General features: G+C 47.5%; 1 protein-coding gene across 1 annotated transcript in view; it reads right to left on the bottom strand.

Annotated features, from left to right (window-relative positions):
• Positions 1-2,494: 2,494 nt before the first annotated feature.
• The window catches only part of LOC119386915 (insulin-like growth factor 2 mRNA-binding protein 1), a 64,634-nt gene continuing 47,826 nt past the window's right edge, over positions 2,495-19,302 (bottom strand). The window contains exon 14 of the mRNA XM_037654202.1: positions 2,495-8,531. Within this exon, the coding sequence (XP_037510130.1) occupies positions 8,319-8,531 (213 nt within the window). The 3' untranslated portion in view covers positions 2,495-8,318. The remainder of the gene's footprint in view (positions 8,532-19,302) is intronic.

Genomic DNA, 19,302 nt, shown 5'->3' with positions numbered 1-19,302 from the left:
CTCCAACCAATATAAAAGGTTGTGGTAGTTGGTCTAGTAGGTCTTCGAGCTCTGTTTTTGAGAGTCTATAGTCAGGTGAGATGTATATAGAACATATAGTTATTAAGGAGTTAAGCAGTATTGCTCGAATAGCGACCGCCTCAAGAGGAGTATTGAGCGCCATATGTTGGCTGGCTATCGAGCTTTCTGCTAATATAGCAACTCCACCGGCGGCGGAAAGGCCGCTATCGCGATCCTTTCGGTATATAACGTATTGTTTTAAAAAGTTATTGTTCGTCGATTTTAAATGGGTTTCCTGGACGCAAAAGACCTTGGGTTTATATTCGGACAGCAATTCCTTAATGTCGTCAAGGTTGCGTAAGAGTCCGCGAGCATTCCAATGGAGTACCTGAACTGCCATTATGCTATCATAGAGTAATGCTTCTGCATCGCAGAAGACCCGACCCAAGGTCAAGTAATCGTTTCCGTGTTCTGCTCACCTCTTGAGCTTGCCTCTCGACAAGCGCTCAAGGGAGTTCTGGCGGCCCTTCGGCGGTAGTGCCGAAGGGCCTTGTGTTATATCCATTGTCTCCTCAGAGACGCTGGATGAACGCGCGCTGCGCGTCTGGGCATTAGGTTTAGGCCTCTCCTCGGAAGGGGAGGTCTTTTGGACCGTTGAGCCACTGGCCTGCTGGTCCTTCTTAGGTGGCGGGGTGGAACTAGCCACACCCGCCGTGGGGGCAGGTGGCCTCGTCGTCGCCCCAATGTCTGGGGTCCGGACGGCCACCGGAAGCTGCTGCCGCACTGCCCCCTTGAGTGCAGCATCAGCGTAAGTCCTGTGACTAACGATTGAAAAACGTCGCCGTGCTTCTTTGAAAGAAATGTTTTCCCTGACTTTGAGTGATATGATGTCTTTCTCGCGTTTCCATGCAGGGCAGGCCCGGGAGTAGGAAGGGTGCCCTCCATCACAGTTGATGCAATGGGGTGTGTTGCTGCATTCATCTGCAGGGTGATCATGAGAGCTGCATTTAGCACACGTGAGCCGCCCACGGCAGCTTTGAGATCCGTGGCCATACCTCTGGCACTTAAAGCAGCGCCGGGGATTGGGTATGTAAGGTCTGACATGCATTCGGATGTAGCCTGTTTCTATGTGCTCTGGTAATGTACTGCTGCCAAAAGTCAGGATCAAGTGCTTGGTGGGTATTTCTTTATCGTCACGTCGGATTTTGATTCTTTGGACATAGATTACATTTTGGTCACTCCAGCCCTCGAGCAGTTCAGTTTCACTGAGTTCAATCAGGTCATCGTCGGACACTACGCCGCGGACAGTGTTCATGGATTTGTGCTTTGTGATTGTAACAGGAACGTCGCCAAATGTCTGAATGGTATTCAGTTTGTCATGCTGGGTTTTACTACACACTTCAAGAAGCAGGTCTCCGCTTGCCATTTTTGTTACTTTGAAACCAGGTCCAAGCTTATCTGTGAGGGATCTTGACACAAGAAAGGGTGAGAGATTTCTGGCTGTTCTTTCTGGCTGCTCACAATGCACGACATGGAATCGGGGAAAGGCATCATTTATTTGAGGTGGGAGCTTCAAGGTTACTTCGGTGCGCACTCTTTTGTGAGCGCGATCATGTAATGGGGGAAAAGGGTTTGCCATCAAATAGTCTTCCTGTTCGGCAGCGGTGCTAGCCGCCCACCAGCGAGCCCAACAAGGGGACGTTGCAGGTTTCAAAGACCTGCAGACGTCAGCTATACACTGCAGCTATAACCCAATATATATGCCCAAGGCTGGACATAATACACAAGGTTAACCCTTGCCGCCTAGAAAAACGGAAGTGAATTGAAAAGAGGAGAGGACAGGAAAGATTTAAAGTGAGAGAGAAAGACGAAGCTGAGAGGAGAGAGAGACAGGAAAAGGCGACTGCCGATTTCCCCTGGGTGGGTCAGCCCAGGGGTGCCGTCTACGTGAAGCCGGGGCCAAAGGGGTGTGTTGCCTCTGCCGGGGGGCCTTAAAGGTCCAATCACCCGGCGTCGGCTCAACCCCCAGGATTCCCTTTTCCCCGGACACGGCAAAGCCACGCACGGCTAGGCGTGGGAGGGGGTCGAAACCCCCCCGGCCCTTGACTAATTATCAGCAGATGTCCCATTGTAATCGTGACAGATCGCGACAGAAATCTAAAACCGTCCAGCGCTCGTCCTGTGCATTCTGGTTCTATGTCTTGCGTTTCAGCACTGAATACACCGTGCTAATATTCCACTTTGCCCTACTTACCATTTTTCTGAAATCTAAAACCACATCTCCTATTAGGATTAATCAATAGCGAAGGTTGGCGTTTGGCTAATTATCGACAAAAGCCCAACTATCTCAAACTGTTGTCACTACTAAAGTCTTAACTAGAAGAGAAGGCAGTAGACCTGTCTTCAGTGCAAAGGTCGAAATTTGACCAGCAAGCTTGACTGGCACTGAGCAACGTGCCCCTTACCAAAGAATACAAACTCGCCAACATATGTAAAAAAAAAAGACCTGTATTGCATCCAGACTCTCATACAAATTCACTTCGAGAGAGGGGAAATAAACACGGTTGCACAGAAACATCAGCCAATCCAGTAATTATGCCAACAGATACAAACTTTTCTACTGCCATACTTTAAGCACACACTATTGAAACAAAAAGGGGAGCTAAATAAGGCTGAGGTTCACATGAAAAAAAAAAGACAGTCGGCAATTTTCATCAAACGCCAAGCGGCCAGCCACAGGTGCAAGCTCGCGTGTCCATCTTGACAATGACGGTGCTGTATTACAGTTCGGTGGTAGTAAAAGTGGCTACGAGCACATTAATGTTTTCCTGGCTCCGCGGTCTTCCACACCGAAGCAAAAGATCGCGTGTACACCTTGGCACACAACAGCTGTGAAAACAAGCACATCATCTGGCGTGAGACAATCAACAAACTGCGCTGCACTGCACTCTGATACATAATACAATCTGGTAGTAAGTCTCAAACAGTTACATTATAGAGGGAAAAAAAAGATTGCAAGAACCAAGATGCAAAATAATTACGAGGGTTTCTCGGTACACAAATTATACCAGCGCAATATTGAGCGCACAACGGACACAAATAGAAAGAACAGTGTTACAGCAATCACTATGGCGGCTACTAAGACACGGTGGTTCAGCATAGCAAACCAAGCGCTGAGGGAAAGCAGTCTGCTGCTACAGATGGGAATACCAGTAACATCATAAAACGTCCACAATCTGACAATGTTAGCAAAGCTGACAACACTACTGTGGTGCAAGATTTAAGAAAGAAAATACCTGCAAATGCTAGATAAGATGCCTACTTTTACGTGCAACGTTACTGCTACAATGCCCTGCCTAGCGAAAAATCCCACCGACAAACGGACTGGTTAGGTAGTGAAACACACAGAAAAAAAAGGAAAACTCTTGGCATGTCTGCACTTTGTGGCAGCCGAAAGAGTTCCCGGTAACTAAATAACAGTCATTTGCTGGCAGCTGCCAGGTAACAAGAAAGGTTGAGGAAAAATCTTGCGCAAAAATACAGCCTGGTAGGCTTGACACCAATCGCCTGCAATTGCAGCTCTGGCGAGCTGAAAGCAACAGCAGGGCATACTGAATGGACAAGAAGCAGCAAACTGTAGATGAGAGCCAAAGGAAAGAATAAAACTGCCTACTAGAAAAATATGGATGCCATTGAGGCAGAAAACAATGAAAATAGCAATAAAACGGGGACATTCGTAAAGAAGAGCTCTGCACAAGCAATGAGCTGCATCTCAGCCAAAAACCCAAGAAGCACTGGGGGCCAACAAAAACTCAAGCGAAAGGTTCAACAATTACAGGATCAAACTCTACCCTAAAAACCAAGAAAAGCACAAACAGGAGTTACCTAGTTTGCCATAAGCAGTGGATGTGCTGTGCCAGAACATCAAGTCGCGCAATTCAGCAGCAGCAGCAGCAGCAGCAGCTGGTCAAGCAAATTCTAGGGGATAGAAAACCACTAAAGAAAAGGTGCTTTGGTGAATAGGACACCATCGAGGGAAACAAAAAAAAATAAAACCTGTTCAAAAACACTACAGGCAACTCTTTTGTTTGCTCATATGCAAGCCTAGAGGAGAGCCTGTCTCTGAGATCCATGTTTACAGCATCTAGTAATAAGACATGGAACCAAATACCAAACATCTACAAGGGGAAAAAAAAAAGTGCAACGAGAATGCCGACTGCATGAAGTAATGCATTTATGAAGCTTTCCTACGTCAGCGAACACCAAGGAACGCCATGTAGAAGGAAAGCAGAAAAAGGCAAACAAGAAGTCCCATGTCCAGAAACCGAAGGGACATTCAATCTGTTCTTGAAATAGGTCATTCGTCAGTCCTGAAGTCTGTAATTAATCAGTTCTGAAGTTGGCCATTTGTCAGTTCCGAAGTCTGTGATTTGTCATGTCAAAGTAGTTTTTTTTTCTAGATAGCCACTGTGGGTTGCCAACGTTCCAGTTATCTTTGCCAAAGCTCAAGTTTTCATAGGCTGAACGACCGTGCGAAAACCCTTTGAGCAAAGCAGGACCTTGGAATTTCAAAAAGCTCGCTCGCACGTGCGGGAAGTGAAAAAAAATAGGCCAAAACTTGAGACGTGGCGAAGCCATGGCGTTTGAAATACACATGCATCAAGTTGGAAAAACACCTCGCAGCAGAGTTGCCATCGTTACTGCACTCGCCTAAAATTATCTCTCTGCAAGAAATAAAAGGTCTTCCTCATGCCGTGGCAATAAGAGGGGGGGAACGCAGTGCTGAGTAAATGGGATGGTAAAACAAAGCAACTTGGTTGCTGTCTGTCAGGTTGGCTCGCTGCACCCCTGGCGCACTAGTATTTGAAGTGGATGCCAGCGCAGTTTGGTTGGAGACACTCGACAGAAGGAAACGACAGTTTGGTGCTAGAATCGCTACCATGAGGCAGCTACTTGTTCCATCCTGTAGTGGTCTGTCACGCATGTGTCACTGTCGGCCTTCTTCTGCGGTCTCGGTCATGGTATTGTTTAAAAACTGTTGGGTTCCCCGGGATAGGAGAGTAGCTCCCCGTTCCTGTAACGTACGAGTGAGGTAGCCATCGTCAAAGAAGAGCGCAGTCGCATGAAGAGAACTCCTTTGGAGGAGTGGAGAGTCTGCTGTGCTCCCTAAACCAGTATATTCAAAAAGGAACAAATGTTAAATCGGGCATCATCTGAAGACATCCTCGCAGAGAGAGAGAGAGCACAGTCTTGAGAGAAAGATTCCGTAGCCTGTAATTCTGAGGGAGGGGCGTCGTCGGAATGAAACTGGTGCATGTTGGCGAAAAAAAAAAAAAAAGAGGACCGGCTTTCGACATTGCTGTGGGAATGGAGTTTTGAATGCAACACTTTTTTGAAGCCCCACCCTCGCGAAAAGCCAGCAGAAGACTATCAGCTGCTATTGTAAAAGTATACGTGGCAAGTTTTTGCAAAATGCCTTTCTCAGACCCTGCTGCTGGAAGCGAGCAGGCGTCACATACATCTTCACTGTAGTGCTTAGCGTATCAATTTAATTCTAGACTTCACTGCAGCTACAAAAAAAAGAAAAAAGAACATCCATGTGCTGCCTAACCGTGCAAGGAGGCCAACACTTTTTTTCTTCTTCTTCTAGATACATCCCAAGCTGCAGGGAACGAGAGCTTTTCTTTTTCTTCCAGTGGCTCGTGGCTCCCCTCGCAAATTTTATCGGTGTGTGACGGCAATGCAGTTGTGATGCCAGCTTCAACGGTAATAACTGCTTGCAAGAGGGAAAGGGGGTGGGAAACAACTGAACTTATTGGAGAAACTTGGCACAAAAACCAACCAATAACAAGTCTTGCTCGTGTCTTTTTTTTTCTTTTTCCTTTGTGTCTTTCACAAGTTGTACACACAGACATGCCAGTGAAGGCCGCAACATTTCCTCGCAGGTCATTTCAGAGCCATAACCCTTCCAAGGAGGTACAGCAGAGGTGTAAGAAATTGGCTGCTTGGCAATGCAGGCGTACACGCGAAATCATCAGCGTTGAACTATCCGAACAACTTGGTAACTTTTTTTTTTGCTTTGTTTATCTCTCTGACAGACGTTATGCCTTTCTTTTTTTTTTTTCCTTTCCATCCAACACGCAATGCCTCGCATCACATCAGGTCATCGAGCATCCAAAAAAAAAAAGGGTGTCGTGGCAAAAGGCGCCACTTTGTCATGGGACACCCACCCACACATCGCACACGCACGCACTCACACACGCACACGAAAAAAAAAAAGTTTCTCCAACAAGTATCAAAAATAAAAGCTCTCGTTCGTCGCGTAACATTTATACAATAAAAAATGGGAGGGGCGGAAACACAAAACACGACACGTGTTTCTAGCCTCCATCGAAACGCCCCCCTCTGCTCAGCAAGAGCGGCAGACTCGCAACACCGACTACAAAAGTTCGGCCGGCTCCGCCGGCTAATACAGCTGCTGTTTTCGTCATGAGCGCCGCCCGCCGTGACCAAAAGTTGTACAAATTACTCGCGCGTTTCTTCTTTTTTTTTTTTACAAACACATGTGCCATATGCCACACGAAGCTGCACATGTGTGAAAAAAAACGCACCATTTCGTTTTTTCTTTTTTCAGTCCCGGCAACCGAAAGAATTGCTGCCTTCGCCCCTGCACCCAAGGTGAGGAGGGGGAGAAAGGGTGCCCTCCACGTCTTGCCGCTTTTAGGAGTCAGCTTCGCATCCTCCAAAAACAACGAGGCCGTCACCGTCGCAACCATTGCTGGCAGCTTAAACCAATGCCAAACTCTAATCACCTTTATCTAGAGCACACGTGTGGTGCTCTGCCAAGTTGCAAAAGCAACCGTCATTTGCAAGTACCCTTAGCTCAGCAACTCTGTCGCAACACAGACACTGCCACGCAATGTGCTCTGCTCCCAGCTTTCCAGAATGTTGTCTGAAGCCGAGAACGCAACGCCACAGTGCGTCTTGCTCCAAACAGAACACCATCCACGTGCTCTTTAGAGATGTGATCCAGGGGCGCCCATACGGCATGCAAGCTTGAGCTCAAACCGTTGCACAAAAATATCTCGTATCAGTCTAAAATGACAACTGACTCAGTTGCCCAAAAGATGGTCGCAGCCCGGTGGCTCGATGCTGCTGGCAAACCATGAAACGATAGGCTTACGTCCCCTCCTCCTCTTACACCAGTGCCCGTCTGGTGTAGAACAAAGTGTCAGAGGGTTCCCTTCCTCCTCCCTGCACCCATGCGTAGGATTATATACACAATGCACACTCCTCCTCCACACACTCCCTCCCTCATTACTCTCCCCCGTGGAGGAGCACTCTCTCTCTTCCACACTTGCACCTTTGTGTCGCTCAAACCCACTTTCTACAACATTTGTTTGTTTCCTAGAGAGAGAGAGAGAAGAAAAAAAAATGTGACATGTTGATGAAGAACAAGATCAACAACATCATCAACTGCCCTGCTCCCTGCCACCCACTCCCTCGATAACTTTTTTTTCTTGTGACCAACACTCCCAACACACCACTACAAGGAAAAAAAAAAAAAAAAAAGATTTAACAAAAATGTGCTCATTTTTTAGTCCTCCTTACACCAACCCACGCATTCTATTTACAATGCTAAAATTGACCATCTTTGGTGATGCCTGGGCCTCACTTCCAAAAGACAATAGAGGGCCAGCTAAATCCGGGCACTTTGAGAAGTGTTAGTATGCACACACCTCCGAAACGAATCGATGTTATCAATCACCCCATCGAGACACGACAGAGCAAGACTTTTAACCCAAACCATACTACGGCAGCAGCAGGCTCGCTTCCCATTAAACTTGGTGCCTGAACTTGTGCAAAAGTGAAATATATATTGTGCATGTGGCTTTCATTGCATTGGCTTCATAATGTCAGTGCATTCATGCCAAACAGTTGTGTGCCAGATATTAAGTGTCAGTAACAGGTTTCTCTCAGAAAATGAAAAAAAAAAACCAAAAAACTGAGGAATACTTTCAAAGCACGACATCCCTGTAAGGTACTAAGTACATCAACAGAGAAAGTGCAATTGTGCACAGACGTTAAACTTGAAAGCTTTTTCAAAGCCCCACCTTAGTCCCAATAAGCAGCAGTATTTCGAACATGTCCTGCAGGAATCCTTAGGAATCTGTAGGGAACAGCAGCACTAAAGAAAAAAATGGTGCACTAAGAAACATCCCGTTCAATATCCTCACTGCAGTGGTGCGAGGGAGTGTGGCCACAAGAAAAACAACATTGCGGGAGAGACAGCCACCCAATCAGCTCAGGCAGGTGCCTCAGTTGCTCGTTGTGGGCGAGCTAGCAGGCTGCTGCGGCTGCGAGGAAGAGGACGACGATGGCGGCGAAGGCTGCTGCTGTTGCTGCTGTTGCCTATTGCTGTTGTTGCCGCCGGCCCTGCGTGGTCCCATCCGTGGGTGCATGGGGTAGGTACCCTGGCCACCGACCATCTGGTTGCGGTTCACCAAGGCCCGGATCTGGCGCTGGGCAGCCTGTAGGCAATGCACAAGGACACATGCGATCTAGCTCACGCAACAGCAGGACCTATTTAAGCAGAAAAAGATAGAAACGAATTCCAGCGTTTTATGCCCAAAAAACCCAATATGACGTGGCATGCCGCAGTGGTAGTACAGTGGAACCTCGTTAATGCGTACCTGCCAGGAACGCCGCATAACTACACACTAAACATAAGCATGCATTAACCACCAAGCAAAAATTTGCATCTCCTCACATACGCCATCGCCGCTAGCAAAGAAATAAGTACAGTGCCACAGCAAATATTGCCCAAAGTACCCACTGCAAAGCCTTTTCTTTCTTTTTGCCAAAGTGGAGAAAAGATTCTGGTACTCTCGCCCGACCCTCCGATAGTGCACGGTGGCGACACCAAGGAGCATTTCAGAACTATTACGACAGACATAGCGACAGAACGAACAGCGTCTGCTTTCCGCGACATATGTGTGTGCATCTGTACCGCGATCTGCTACTAAACGAAAAATGACAGTTCCAGTGAAACACGGTACGGCTGCGTAGAGTCGATCGTCTCCTGGCTAGCTGAACGCAGTGCATCGCCTTCTCGACTCACGCCTTCACTGCCGGGCCGCTTGCTGTACCGCATGCGCGCATTTGTCGTGGGAGTGTTCTTCGTACGCACTTCGCCCCAGACCGTGAACAGATGCGGCGAGTAGCTTGTTCGGTTAACGCAACGATGACAAATTTCCTGCAAGCGATGCGCACTCCGCGACGCTCTAGCGGTCCTGGCAGCAGACTGAAGCGCATTTGGGTAGTCGCCCAATAAAAGCGTGCAGTATGGTTACAACAGCGCTACGCTTGCTGTACCGTACGCGTGCGTTTAGCATGATAGCGTCAATGCAAAGAGGTTTCTTGTCGCCCGCGACCAGCAACGCTCAACTCTGCAACAGCAAGCTGCCTTCGTTTCTACAAACCGGCACGCGCTTGAACACTGTCCCGCACAACGAGGCAGCAGGGATTGGCGGCCCAGCGCCTTCAGGTTGTCGCCTATTAAAAACGTACAGTAGACAAAGTGGTGCTGCGCCGCACGCGTGCCCGAGCAGATATCTGAAGACACTTGTTGTGATAAGGTTGTCGGCGATAAGTCATGCTGGAGCGTTCATCGATGGCCGCTGCCTCACCTTTGTTCTTTCCCGATGCTTAGCCGCAATCGGGCGGAAGTCGGAATCAGTGATCGTCTGATCTACGCACTTCTCGAAAAGACAGAAAATGTTTGGCGGCACATTGTGGCGTCAGAAAGTTCAGCGTTGCAGTAAAATTTTATGGCACAAAAAGTTATCGTAGTATGCAGGGCACACACTAACCGGGAGGCGTAGGCTGAAGCACTACGGCTTAAGCGGTCAGCGAATGCATTAGGCTCTATGAGACTCGGTCGGGATTCGTCGCAACTACATTTTAACCGTTAGTACACTTAAAGAGGGTAAGTATTAATGAAATTTGACTAATAGGACATCATTACGAGCATTAGGGGGGGAGGCTACCCTGGAAGTGCAACTTGTTTGTTTGTTGAGATATCTTAATGAATTTTTTCAGGATAGACTCACAGCAAAAGAATTTGAAGAACCACAAAGTTTCATGCAGTTATGTTTACTGGTTCCCAAGTTACAGCCATGTACAGTAAAAGCTTGTTAATTCGGATTTCACAGGACCCGAAAAAATGCCCGAATTAACCGAATGGGCTGAATTATCGAAAGGTATCATGGAAACAAACAATTCTGTATTACATCAGTGCATTTTCATTTTCATGATAAATATGTTAATTCAGTGCTAATTTTGCACCAGAACAGCGTAAAAGCAGTAATTTTAGTCATTTGCGACTTCGCTCAAAATGTGACCGTGGCTCAAGAACGAAGTTCTTGAGCTCTGAACTAGCTCTGAACCCATCCCTTATTACATACAGCCACCAGCAACTCCGCCACACGTACGTTACGATAATTTTTTCAGCGGCAAAATGGCCAGCAAATGATTGTCCATCACAACGTAGCAAGCGAGTTTTATGCCAGCATGTGGACCCTGACTGAAGCTCTTCATCTTCAGAAGCTACCATGTCAGCGCTTTGTGACATTGTACGCTCGTTGCCAGAAGTCAACCCAAAGCAACTGAGTGCAGCATCTGCTGAGGACGAAACCGTGGTCGTAAAGATACGACACAGCGTCCGCGTAGTTCTGAAGCCACGCGCACGGCCTGCATCCAGAATCAAAAATGAAACTGCGGAGCACCACATCTGCTACTGAATAAAACTGGCTCACTAATGCCTAATCATGGATGGCAACAACACAGTTCTGAACGCAAGTGGTGAAAACTAAACTACTGCTTGTCGCAGCTTTGATTTCAGTCGCTATAGACCCGATCATAGACAATGCCTACGCAGTTCATGTTTGCCGAGTAAAATAAAAAAAGGAAACAAGTTTGTAGCTGCCACTGAAGTCTTGGTCGCCAACAACGCGATTGTGGTAACATTGTGGATTGCGACCATGCCTTTCTGAAGGCCTGCAGCTGTTTCGGTCGTTCGCGAACACCGTTTTTGCTCCTTTGCGTTGCACATTTTTGGCGCTTCGTGCTTGGCGCGCTTGGAGGATCGTCCAAATTAACCCTTTGAAAGTTTTCGCTGTACATGGACGGCATCACTTAACAGGCACCAAAGGGTTTTAGCCGTACTTGTACAGCATTGCCTGTACGTTTAAAATGCGTGCCTTTTTCGATCATTTCTCTTGCTTGGCGAATGCGCTGCCGCACTTCGAGTATATTTGGAATTTTTTTCATGCGCCGATGTCTCTCTGCTGTTCGCTTGTGCATCCGAGTACGCGCGTGCGATGCGGCTGGTTTCGGTTTCATCCTTTGGGTGGTTATCACTTGTCGCGCACGGAAAGCTGATGGCTGTCTGGCGTCTAATCTTTCAAAGGGTGACCGCTTGTTACTCTCTCATTTATTGCTCCTCAAAGCGTGATTACATCTGTTTCCACGCGGTGCTAAAATACACAAACGATGCCGCTGTGGTTGCGTTTCCTCTTTTGGGGACTCAGAAGAACTAACTCAGTCTCGTTGGCAATAAGACGAAAGATTAATATAGCTTTTTCACTCGTTTTGCTTTCCAGACGGGTGCACAACCATACAGTTTTCATCCGTGCGCTCACTCACACAGTTCGCTTATGCTATGGAAGTGCGCACCTGTTGCTCTGCTGCTAATGAGTCGAGCGGTGATTCTTCCGATGTGGACTATTCCCCAAGTGCCAAATCAGAATCCGATTCAGTGGATGTCAGTTCATCAGACGAGGATTTATTTACGAGTCCAGACTCTGATGATGGTGAAGGAGTGACATCTCGACTATTACACGCTGGAAAGTTTTGTGTCGAAGCAAGAACATTTTTTTACCGGAAAAGTACTCTGGCGTGCTTATTTTTGTATGTCTGTAAGCTATGTTTAACCCCTTGAGGGTTTTCGCCGTACATGTACGGCAGAAGCTTCCTGGTACCAAAGGGTTTTCATTGTACATATACGGCATAGTGTTTATTTTTAAAACGCGCACCTTTTTCGATAATTTCTTTTGCTTGGCCTGTGCTGCCACACTTCAGGAATACGTGGAATTTTTTTCATGCGCCGATGACTCTCCGTTGTATTTTTGTTTTGCTTCCCAAAACTGCGCGCCAGCTATCGCTTGCCCATCCGAGCGCGTTCGCGGTGCAGCTGGTTTAATGAGCGCGCTTTTTTAGATCATTTCTCTTGCTTTGTATGTGCTGCCACGCTTTGGGAATACGTGGAATTTTTTTCATGCGCCGATGTTTCTCCGTTGTTGCTTTTTTTATGCTTCGCAAAATGGCGTGCTGCTGCGCGCCGGCTATCACTTGCGCAACCGAGCGCGCCCGCGGCGCGGTTGGTTTAAAATGCGCGCCTTCTACGATCATCTCTCTTGCTTGGAATGTGCTGCCACGCTTCGGGAATACGGGGAATTTTTTTAATGCACCGAAGATCTCTCCGTCTTTTTTTTTTGCTTTCCCATACCTGCCAAGTTTGGAGAGATGAAATCCGGGAGATCTACTCAAGGGGGGGGGGGTGTACTGCGACAGCAATTATATGGACACTGTCAGCGGGATTTTGTGGTCACCGCTGATCTGTACCGAGTCCAAACCGATAACATCGCTTATGCATCGTCCGTTTCACGTGCGAGTAGCGAGTAAAAGTGCGCTAGCGCTAGGGACAAACGCAGTTGAAGCAGAGGTGAAATGACTCGGCCGTCACCGTCGCGCGAAGGGCACATGCGATAACATCACTCCGCGTGCGAGGCCTGTCGTCGCTTGCTTACCAGTTATTTCGTCGGGCAAGGGACCATAAGGGGCGCCGTTGAGACGGGGACGGTGGCAAGCGCTGGCGAACGCGCTATCTCGACACTGTAGAGTCCGATGTCTGTCGAGTCGACAGACATCGGTAACGGCTATTCTTTTAAGTGCTGGGCTCTCCACTTAAAGCAGTAGTGACACAACATTTTGAAGGCGAGATAAAAAAAAGTCACAGTTTCACCGCAAGGGCGAAGCAATGAATGCGATAGCAACAAATTGTAATGTTACACGAAGTGAGGCTGGCAGCTAACTGTTTTGCATCCAGTCTCGCGTAACTACAAAACACTGGTGTAGGAGAATACGGCCGCTCCAGGGAGAGATGCTCCCCGCAAAGTAACTTCGTGTTGAGAGCGCAGCATGTAGAAGGGTATACGAGCCGCACGCTGTGATGGCTTTCGAGATAGCGCGTGCGCTAGCGATCGCCACCGCGCCCTTAGATTGAAAGTTCAAAGTTGCTCCTCGCGCGACGCGACACCTCCCCCCCCTCCCCTCGCGTCTTTTAAGGCTCGTTAAAGACGGGTGGGGCCTTTCCTGTCTGCTTCGACGGCAGACTTTCCGAGCGGGGTGATGTTATCGCATGCACCCTCCGAGCAATGGGGCGTCTTGTTTGAACGCCGCTTCGGCCGCGTTCGTCGCCCCTGCTCGCGCGCTTTTACGCGCGGTAGAACATACAATGCGCGGGGGGATCTTATCAATTTGGACTTCAGACCAGACGGACATGACGGCGACAGCAAAAGCCCGTCGAGACTGTCCATGTAATTGCTATCGCAATAAAAAGAAGAAGAATCCTTTCTACTACGTGGCCAGACAAAGCACTGAACACGCGGGGCAAAGCTTGATTTCCGGGACATTTTCCTATGACCCCTACAACCAGGAGAAACGTTCAAATCCGGTAGTCTCCCGGGTAATCCGGGAGACTTGGCAGGTATGCTTTCCAATGATGTGCGGCGACTTTCAGTATTGCACCACAACACGCGCACGCGGTCCGACTGGTTTTGGATTCGTCCTTCGGGTGGTTTTCGCTTCTTGCGCCCGCCAAGCTGATGGATGTTTGGTTTCTAATGTCTCAAATGGTGACCGCTTGTTACTCTCTAGTTTATTGCTCCCCGTGGTGCGATTACATCTGTTTCCGTGCGGCGCTAAATTACGCAAACGACGCCGCCATGGTTGCGTTTCCTGTTTTAGGGTCTCGGAAAAACTAACTACGTCTTGTTGGCGATAAGATGAATTACTGTAGCTTTTTCACTCGTCTTGCTTTCCGGATGGGCGCACAACCATAGTTTTCTTCCGTGCGCTCATGACACGCGCTTACGCTATGGAAGCGCGCGCCGGTTGCTCTGCTGCCGGTGAGTCGAGCAGCGATTCTTCCGATGCGGACTATTCCCCAAGTGCCGAATTAGAATCTGATTCATTGGATGTCAGTTTGTCAGACGAGGATCTTTTTGACGAGTTCAGACTCCGATTGTGATCAAGGAACGACATGTGAAAAGCGTGCGCGGCGAGCCATTCTTCGAAGACTATCACACTGAAAAGTTTTTAGTGTAAGAGCATGGACATTTTTAACCAGAAAAGCACTCTTGTGCGCTTATTTTTGTATGTCTGTGCGCTATGTTTAATACAATGCATAATTTATATTGATAAAAAACTGTCAAGTTTCTTTTTTAGGATTTTGCTTGATTTTACTACGAATCAACATGTGTATGTAACAACAAAAATAATTTTTTTGTCACTTTACGGTCACGCAAAAAAAGTGACAATTTTTTTCCGAAATAGTAATTACACATTTTTGGACTGGATTTCGTGAAAAAATTCGAGCCTCAAATGGTTAATACAACACAAATTTATATTTACAAAAAAATCGTATAAGCGTCTTTTTTTAAGGTTTTGCTTGATGTTACTCACGAATAAACCATGCGTATGTAACAACAAAAATCATGTTTTTCGAGCTTCACGGCAAAAGGCAAATTCTGCCGCTTCAGGCTAGCCATCACAGCATGAAGCGGCATGGCTAGCATAAAGCGGCAAATTCTGCCGCTTCATGCTAGCCATCACGGCGCAGGCGCATGGTGCCAAGCACAATGAACGAGAAATGCAGGGAGATAACTCGCACGACGAGAGTACAAGAGGCCTTGATTGGCTGTCTCAGCAAACGCTGTGGGCGGGTCAGGATCATTTTTTGCAGGGGGGTGACGGCGGCTCGACTGACGCGGCGCGGTCACAGTAGGGACAGCGGGTCATGCGCCTCCGGTTAAGGGGGGACGCGGGGATCGTTTGTAACTTTTACAGCGAAAGCTGTTATGAGATCATTTCACCGGCCGTTTTTGGCGCCGTAGTTGTCCGCCGCCGCCGGTGTCCGTAACCAGTATCGCTCGAAATAAGAAAAAAAAAAAACGAAAGAAAAAATTCCAGGATGGAACGAGCTTCGAACCTGGGCCCTCTGCGTGGGAGCCCAGTATTCAACCTCTGAGCCATGCCGGTGCTTGAAAGTGCTTTGCAAAAAGGTCCTATACAGGCTTCATGTTGGGAAGGAACCTCATTAGCATATGCAATATAGCGTGGTAGAAGAGTAAAATAAGCAAGCGTCGCACAACGCGAATTCTGTAACCAGGCGTCACACAATGCGAATTGCGCAACGAGTAGGTTGTTGAATGCTTCCAACCCATTACAAAAGGCTCTGCCATAATTCTTCGTGATCAGGCACAGCATCAACAAAGTGCACATAATGCCTTACATGCGTTTAGCAGGTACCAACGCTCTCCGTAGAATGAAAAAAAATGGCACAGTGCCTGCTGCCCTACTTCTCAAAAATTACAATTATTTATAGCGTAGTGGGTTCCTCGCAAGTGCACTTGTATTGGTTGCCAAGGAAGCCCATAGGCGCATGATCCATTTCCTCGGGGTCTCAGTAAAGTTCTTCGCCCCCCTCCCGTGTCTCTCCCACGTCAATGTATGTTATACAGCATGACAGGAAAGGGAAATAGCGACCGGGCATCACCCAATGCAAATTACATAACTGGTGGGCCATTTAAAGATTCCAACCCATTACAAAGGGCTGAGCCATAATTCTTCATCGTCATCAGTCGTCGTGTCAACAAAGTGCACATAATGCCTTACAGACATGTAGCTGGTGCCTCACTTCTCCGCAGAATGACGAATAATGGCTTAGTAGGTGCTTTCCAACTTCACAAAAATTGTGATTTATGGCGTAGTGGGTACCTTTCTAGTGTACATGTATTGTAGCCCCCAAGAGAGCATAGGGCTCTAGAAACGCCGCTCTTCCAGCTTTCGCTGTGACTGTGCTGCGGTTTCAGCACAGGCCTGGTGTTTTTTTAGTTTCTTGGTCTAGCTTGATGAAATTTGGCACAAACGCTGGAAATCATCTTAAAATGACAAATCCATATTTTCATAAAGATATCTTTAGTAGGTTTTATTTTATTAAAAATCGCAAGTTCCTTGCTTGTGGAAAGCCTGGCACAGTGATGAAACATGCTAGGAGGCTGAAACTACTTGTATCCTTGCTCACATACTGTTTGTACTTCATGACACTTTTATATCTTTTACAGCCCTAATAATTTTCTGCAAAACATTACATGCAAATGCCTTTGTTTCAGCTAATCATGCCATGCAGTAATTATAAAATAAGAAAAGAATGAAAGCCTTAACGAAAATTCCAAGAGTGTCTTGAAGTATAGCACAGTCTATGGACTACAATAAAACAAACAGCATAAAAATCGGTGTAGCCATAGTTGTGCTATGCTTTCCACAAACGAAGTGGCAGGCACAAAACCCTCTTTTGAGAAAATGGACAACAAAGTTTTGGTTGCAGTTGACCCTATGCTAAAGTGAGCCAGGACAGTAATAATTGGTGTCTTTGACAGAAGGCAATCTTTTGGGCCTCTATTTCTTAATTTGGCCTGATTTAGGAAGTTTATTACCCTCTGTCATTTACCGCAGACGCTTTTGTGCAGCTCCCTGGAACGCTAGTGCACGAGGCAGCATGTAAACATTTGGACATGTTGGACTGTATCGCTACTTTTGCGGCCACGGAACGTGTCGCCAGGCGGCCTAAATAGTGGTGTATTAGTTTGGTGAAGCTTTGTGACCAGCCCTGTCAACTACTTACGCCTAAGGATTCATTTCCTTCTACGATAAACCGCACCCGCACCGCCGAGCCGACACCTTCTCAGCAGTTCGAAACTGACGCAGACACATTTTCACACATTATTATATTCTAAGACAAACAAGAACGTTCTTCCGCTAGTGGGGATATTTGACGGCCGTTTTATCTAAACGTGACCAGGAAAGCACGCGCACGAAGCTCGGGTCTCAGCGGCGCGGCGCGAGAGCAACATTTATAGAACCAGGTCAGTTGCAAAACTGAGCGATGTTGCGCGCCGCCGCCGCCATCAGCGACAGATGTGGCGCTGCTGTCGCAACAGGATTCACTCACTTATTCACTCCACTCTCTTCAGCCGGCGTTGCGGCGCGTTAGTATCCGTGAAGGCTTTCTGCGTGAACAGTATTGCGCTTTCTATTGTGCTTCGGATGTGCTGTGTGTCTTCACCATGCCGACATGTTTTGTTCCCGGCTCTACGACCGGTTACAGGAATTCTGTGAGAAAATTGTAGCGCAAAACAACACAAGGAGCGACAAAGAACACGTCCCGTGTTCTTTCTCGTTGCAGTTGGAAGTTGGCGCCAGTCCCGTGTTCTTCGTTGGTCCTTGTGTTGTTTTGTGCTACAATTTTCCCACGGAAGTAATGAACCAACTAGCCTAAGAAAACGTTTTGTTGGGTTACAGGAAATTCCGAGACACCACGACATTTCTTTCGTGAATAGGGTTACGAACTCTTCAATGAAGGGAGTCTGGACGGGAAGGGGGGGGGGGTCGTTTCTTTATTGTTTCGGCCTCTTCAGCTGGCTACGTGCTGCTCGCAATTTTTCCTCTTGCCGGAGAATGTACCCGTTTAAGTTGTCGCGAAGAACTTCGTGTTCTGAAGCGTGACGCGCGTTGTCGGGCTTGCGTTGGATCACCTAAAATTTTCTAACAGGACGGTCCGGAATAAATCCGGGACATTATATATGTCCCGACAAGGGTCGGCTCGGGACGCTGTATGAAAAGTCGGGACACTACCGCGAAATCCCAGACGGTTGGTGACCCTATTTGTGCCCCGCGTGACCCTGACCAGCGAGCGGCGTGGGATCGCGCCATTCCTCGTGAAGACAAGAAACTGTCCGACATATCATGTGTATGTGATATGCACTTTCATGAGGAAGACGTCCTGAAGACTTTCACTCACATGGTCAATGGTAAGAACTAAGGTTGAAATCGCCAGCAGAAAGGAGCCTCGTCGAACGATGCGTCCCAAAGATATTCCCGAACTTGCATTGATTTTAGTGATTGTAAAAATTGTGCTGTAAATAATTTTTTACAGTTAATTAGAGCTGTTTTTAATGCCTCAGACTATAAATAAGTTGTGCCGTTTGTGTGCATCACATCATACATGCAATATCTGAAAAATTGTTTTTCTGAATTGCGTGCGTAAAATAAATACAGCTTTTCTTTCTGTAGCAGGACTGAAATTGTGGCGTGCATTACACACACGACGATTTTACCACTCAATAATTACGAGTAATGACAGCCGCGATACAGAGTGAAAGCTCCTCACTTCAAAAAAGTGAAAGTGAAGAATTATCGGAAAGAAAAGAGTGCAAAAAAGACGGAGCACCAGAAAAAGGATTACACAAGCAACAGCGCTGACTTACGACAATGGTTTATTCGTTAACACCGCACAATACTTGCACAGTCCAAAACGAAAAGAAAGAAGTACCAACACGCCCAAGCATCCACTTTAGCTGAAGAATTACAGACTCGTATGTTATGCTATCAAGCATCAGTTATCTTGGGCTGTCTAGAAAGCCCTAGCTTTACTGACTTTGCCTTACCGCTGCTAAATGTTACTCAATTTTACGTTGCAACAGCAGCGCAACAAAAAATCTCGATAATATACAGTCGGCGAGTAAACAACAGAGCCCTTTCTGAACGGCTGCTGCGGCGTCTTGCCACGCAGACAACCGTTTTCGTCTGCTAGCGGAAGCGTGTTGCGCCGCCAGCGCCACCAAACCGGAAGCTGTCCCGGCGCCGCGCGACGGCTTGGCTGACGCGGGGAGTTTCGCAACTTACCTGGTTCTATAAATGTTGGCGCGAGAGCAAGCGTCGGCAGATCGTCTCTGAAGAAAAGCCGGTAAAGCGGCACTCGCGCGTCATCTGATAGGTAGTAAGCTTTTTGATGATAAAGCACTGTCGTTTACATCGCTGTCACTTTATTACCGTCCCGGCAAGGGATGACACGACTTGCCGACAACCCAGTCGGTACGCCCCAACCTAATCACTGGCTCG

This window comes from Rhipicephalus sanguineus, chromosome 3, assembly GCF_013339695.2.
Source record: "Rhipicephalus sanguineus isolate Rsan-2018 chromosome 3, BIME_Rsan_1.4, whole genome shotgun sequence".
Lineage (NCBI taxonomy): Eukaryota > Metazoa > Arthropoda > Arachnida > Ixodida > Ixodidae > Rhipicephalus > Rhipicephalus sanguineus.
This window is presented reverse-complemented; position numbering and strand designations above follow the sequence as displayed.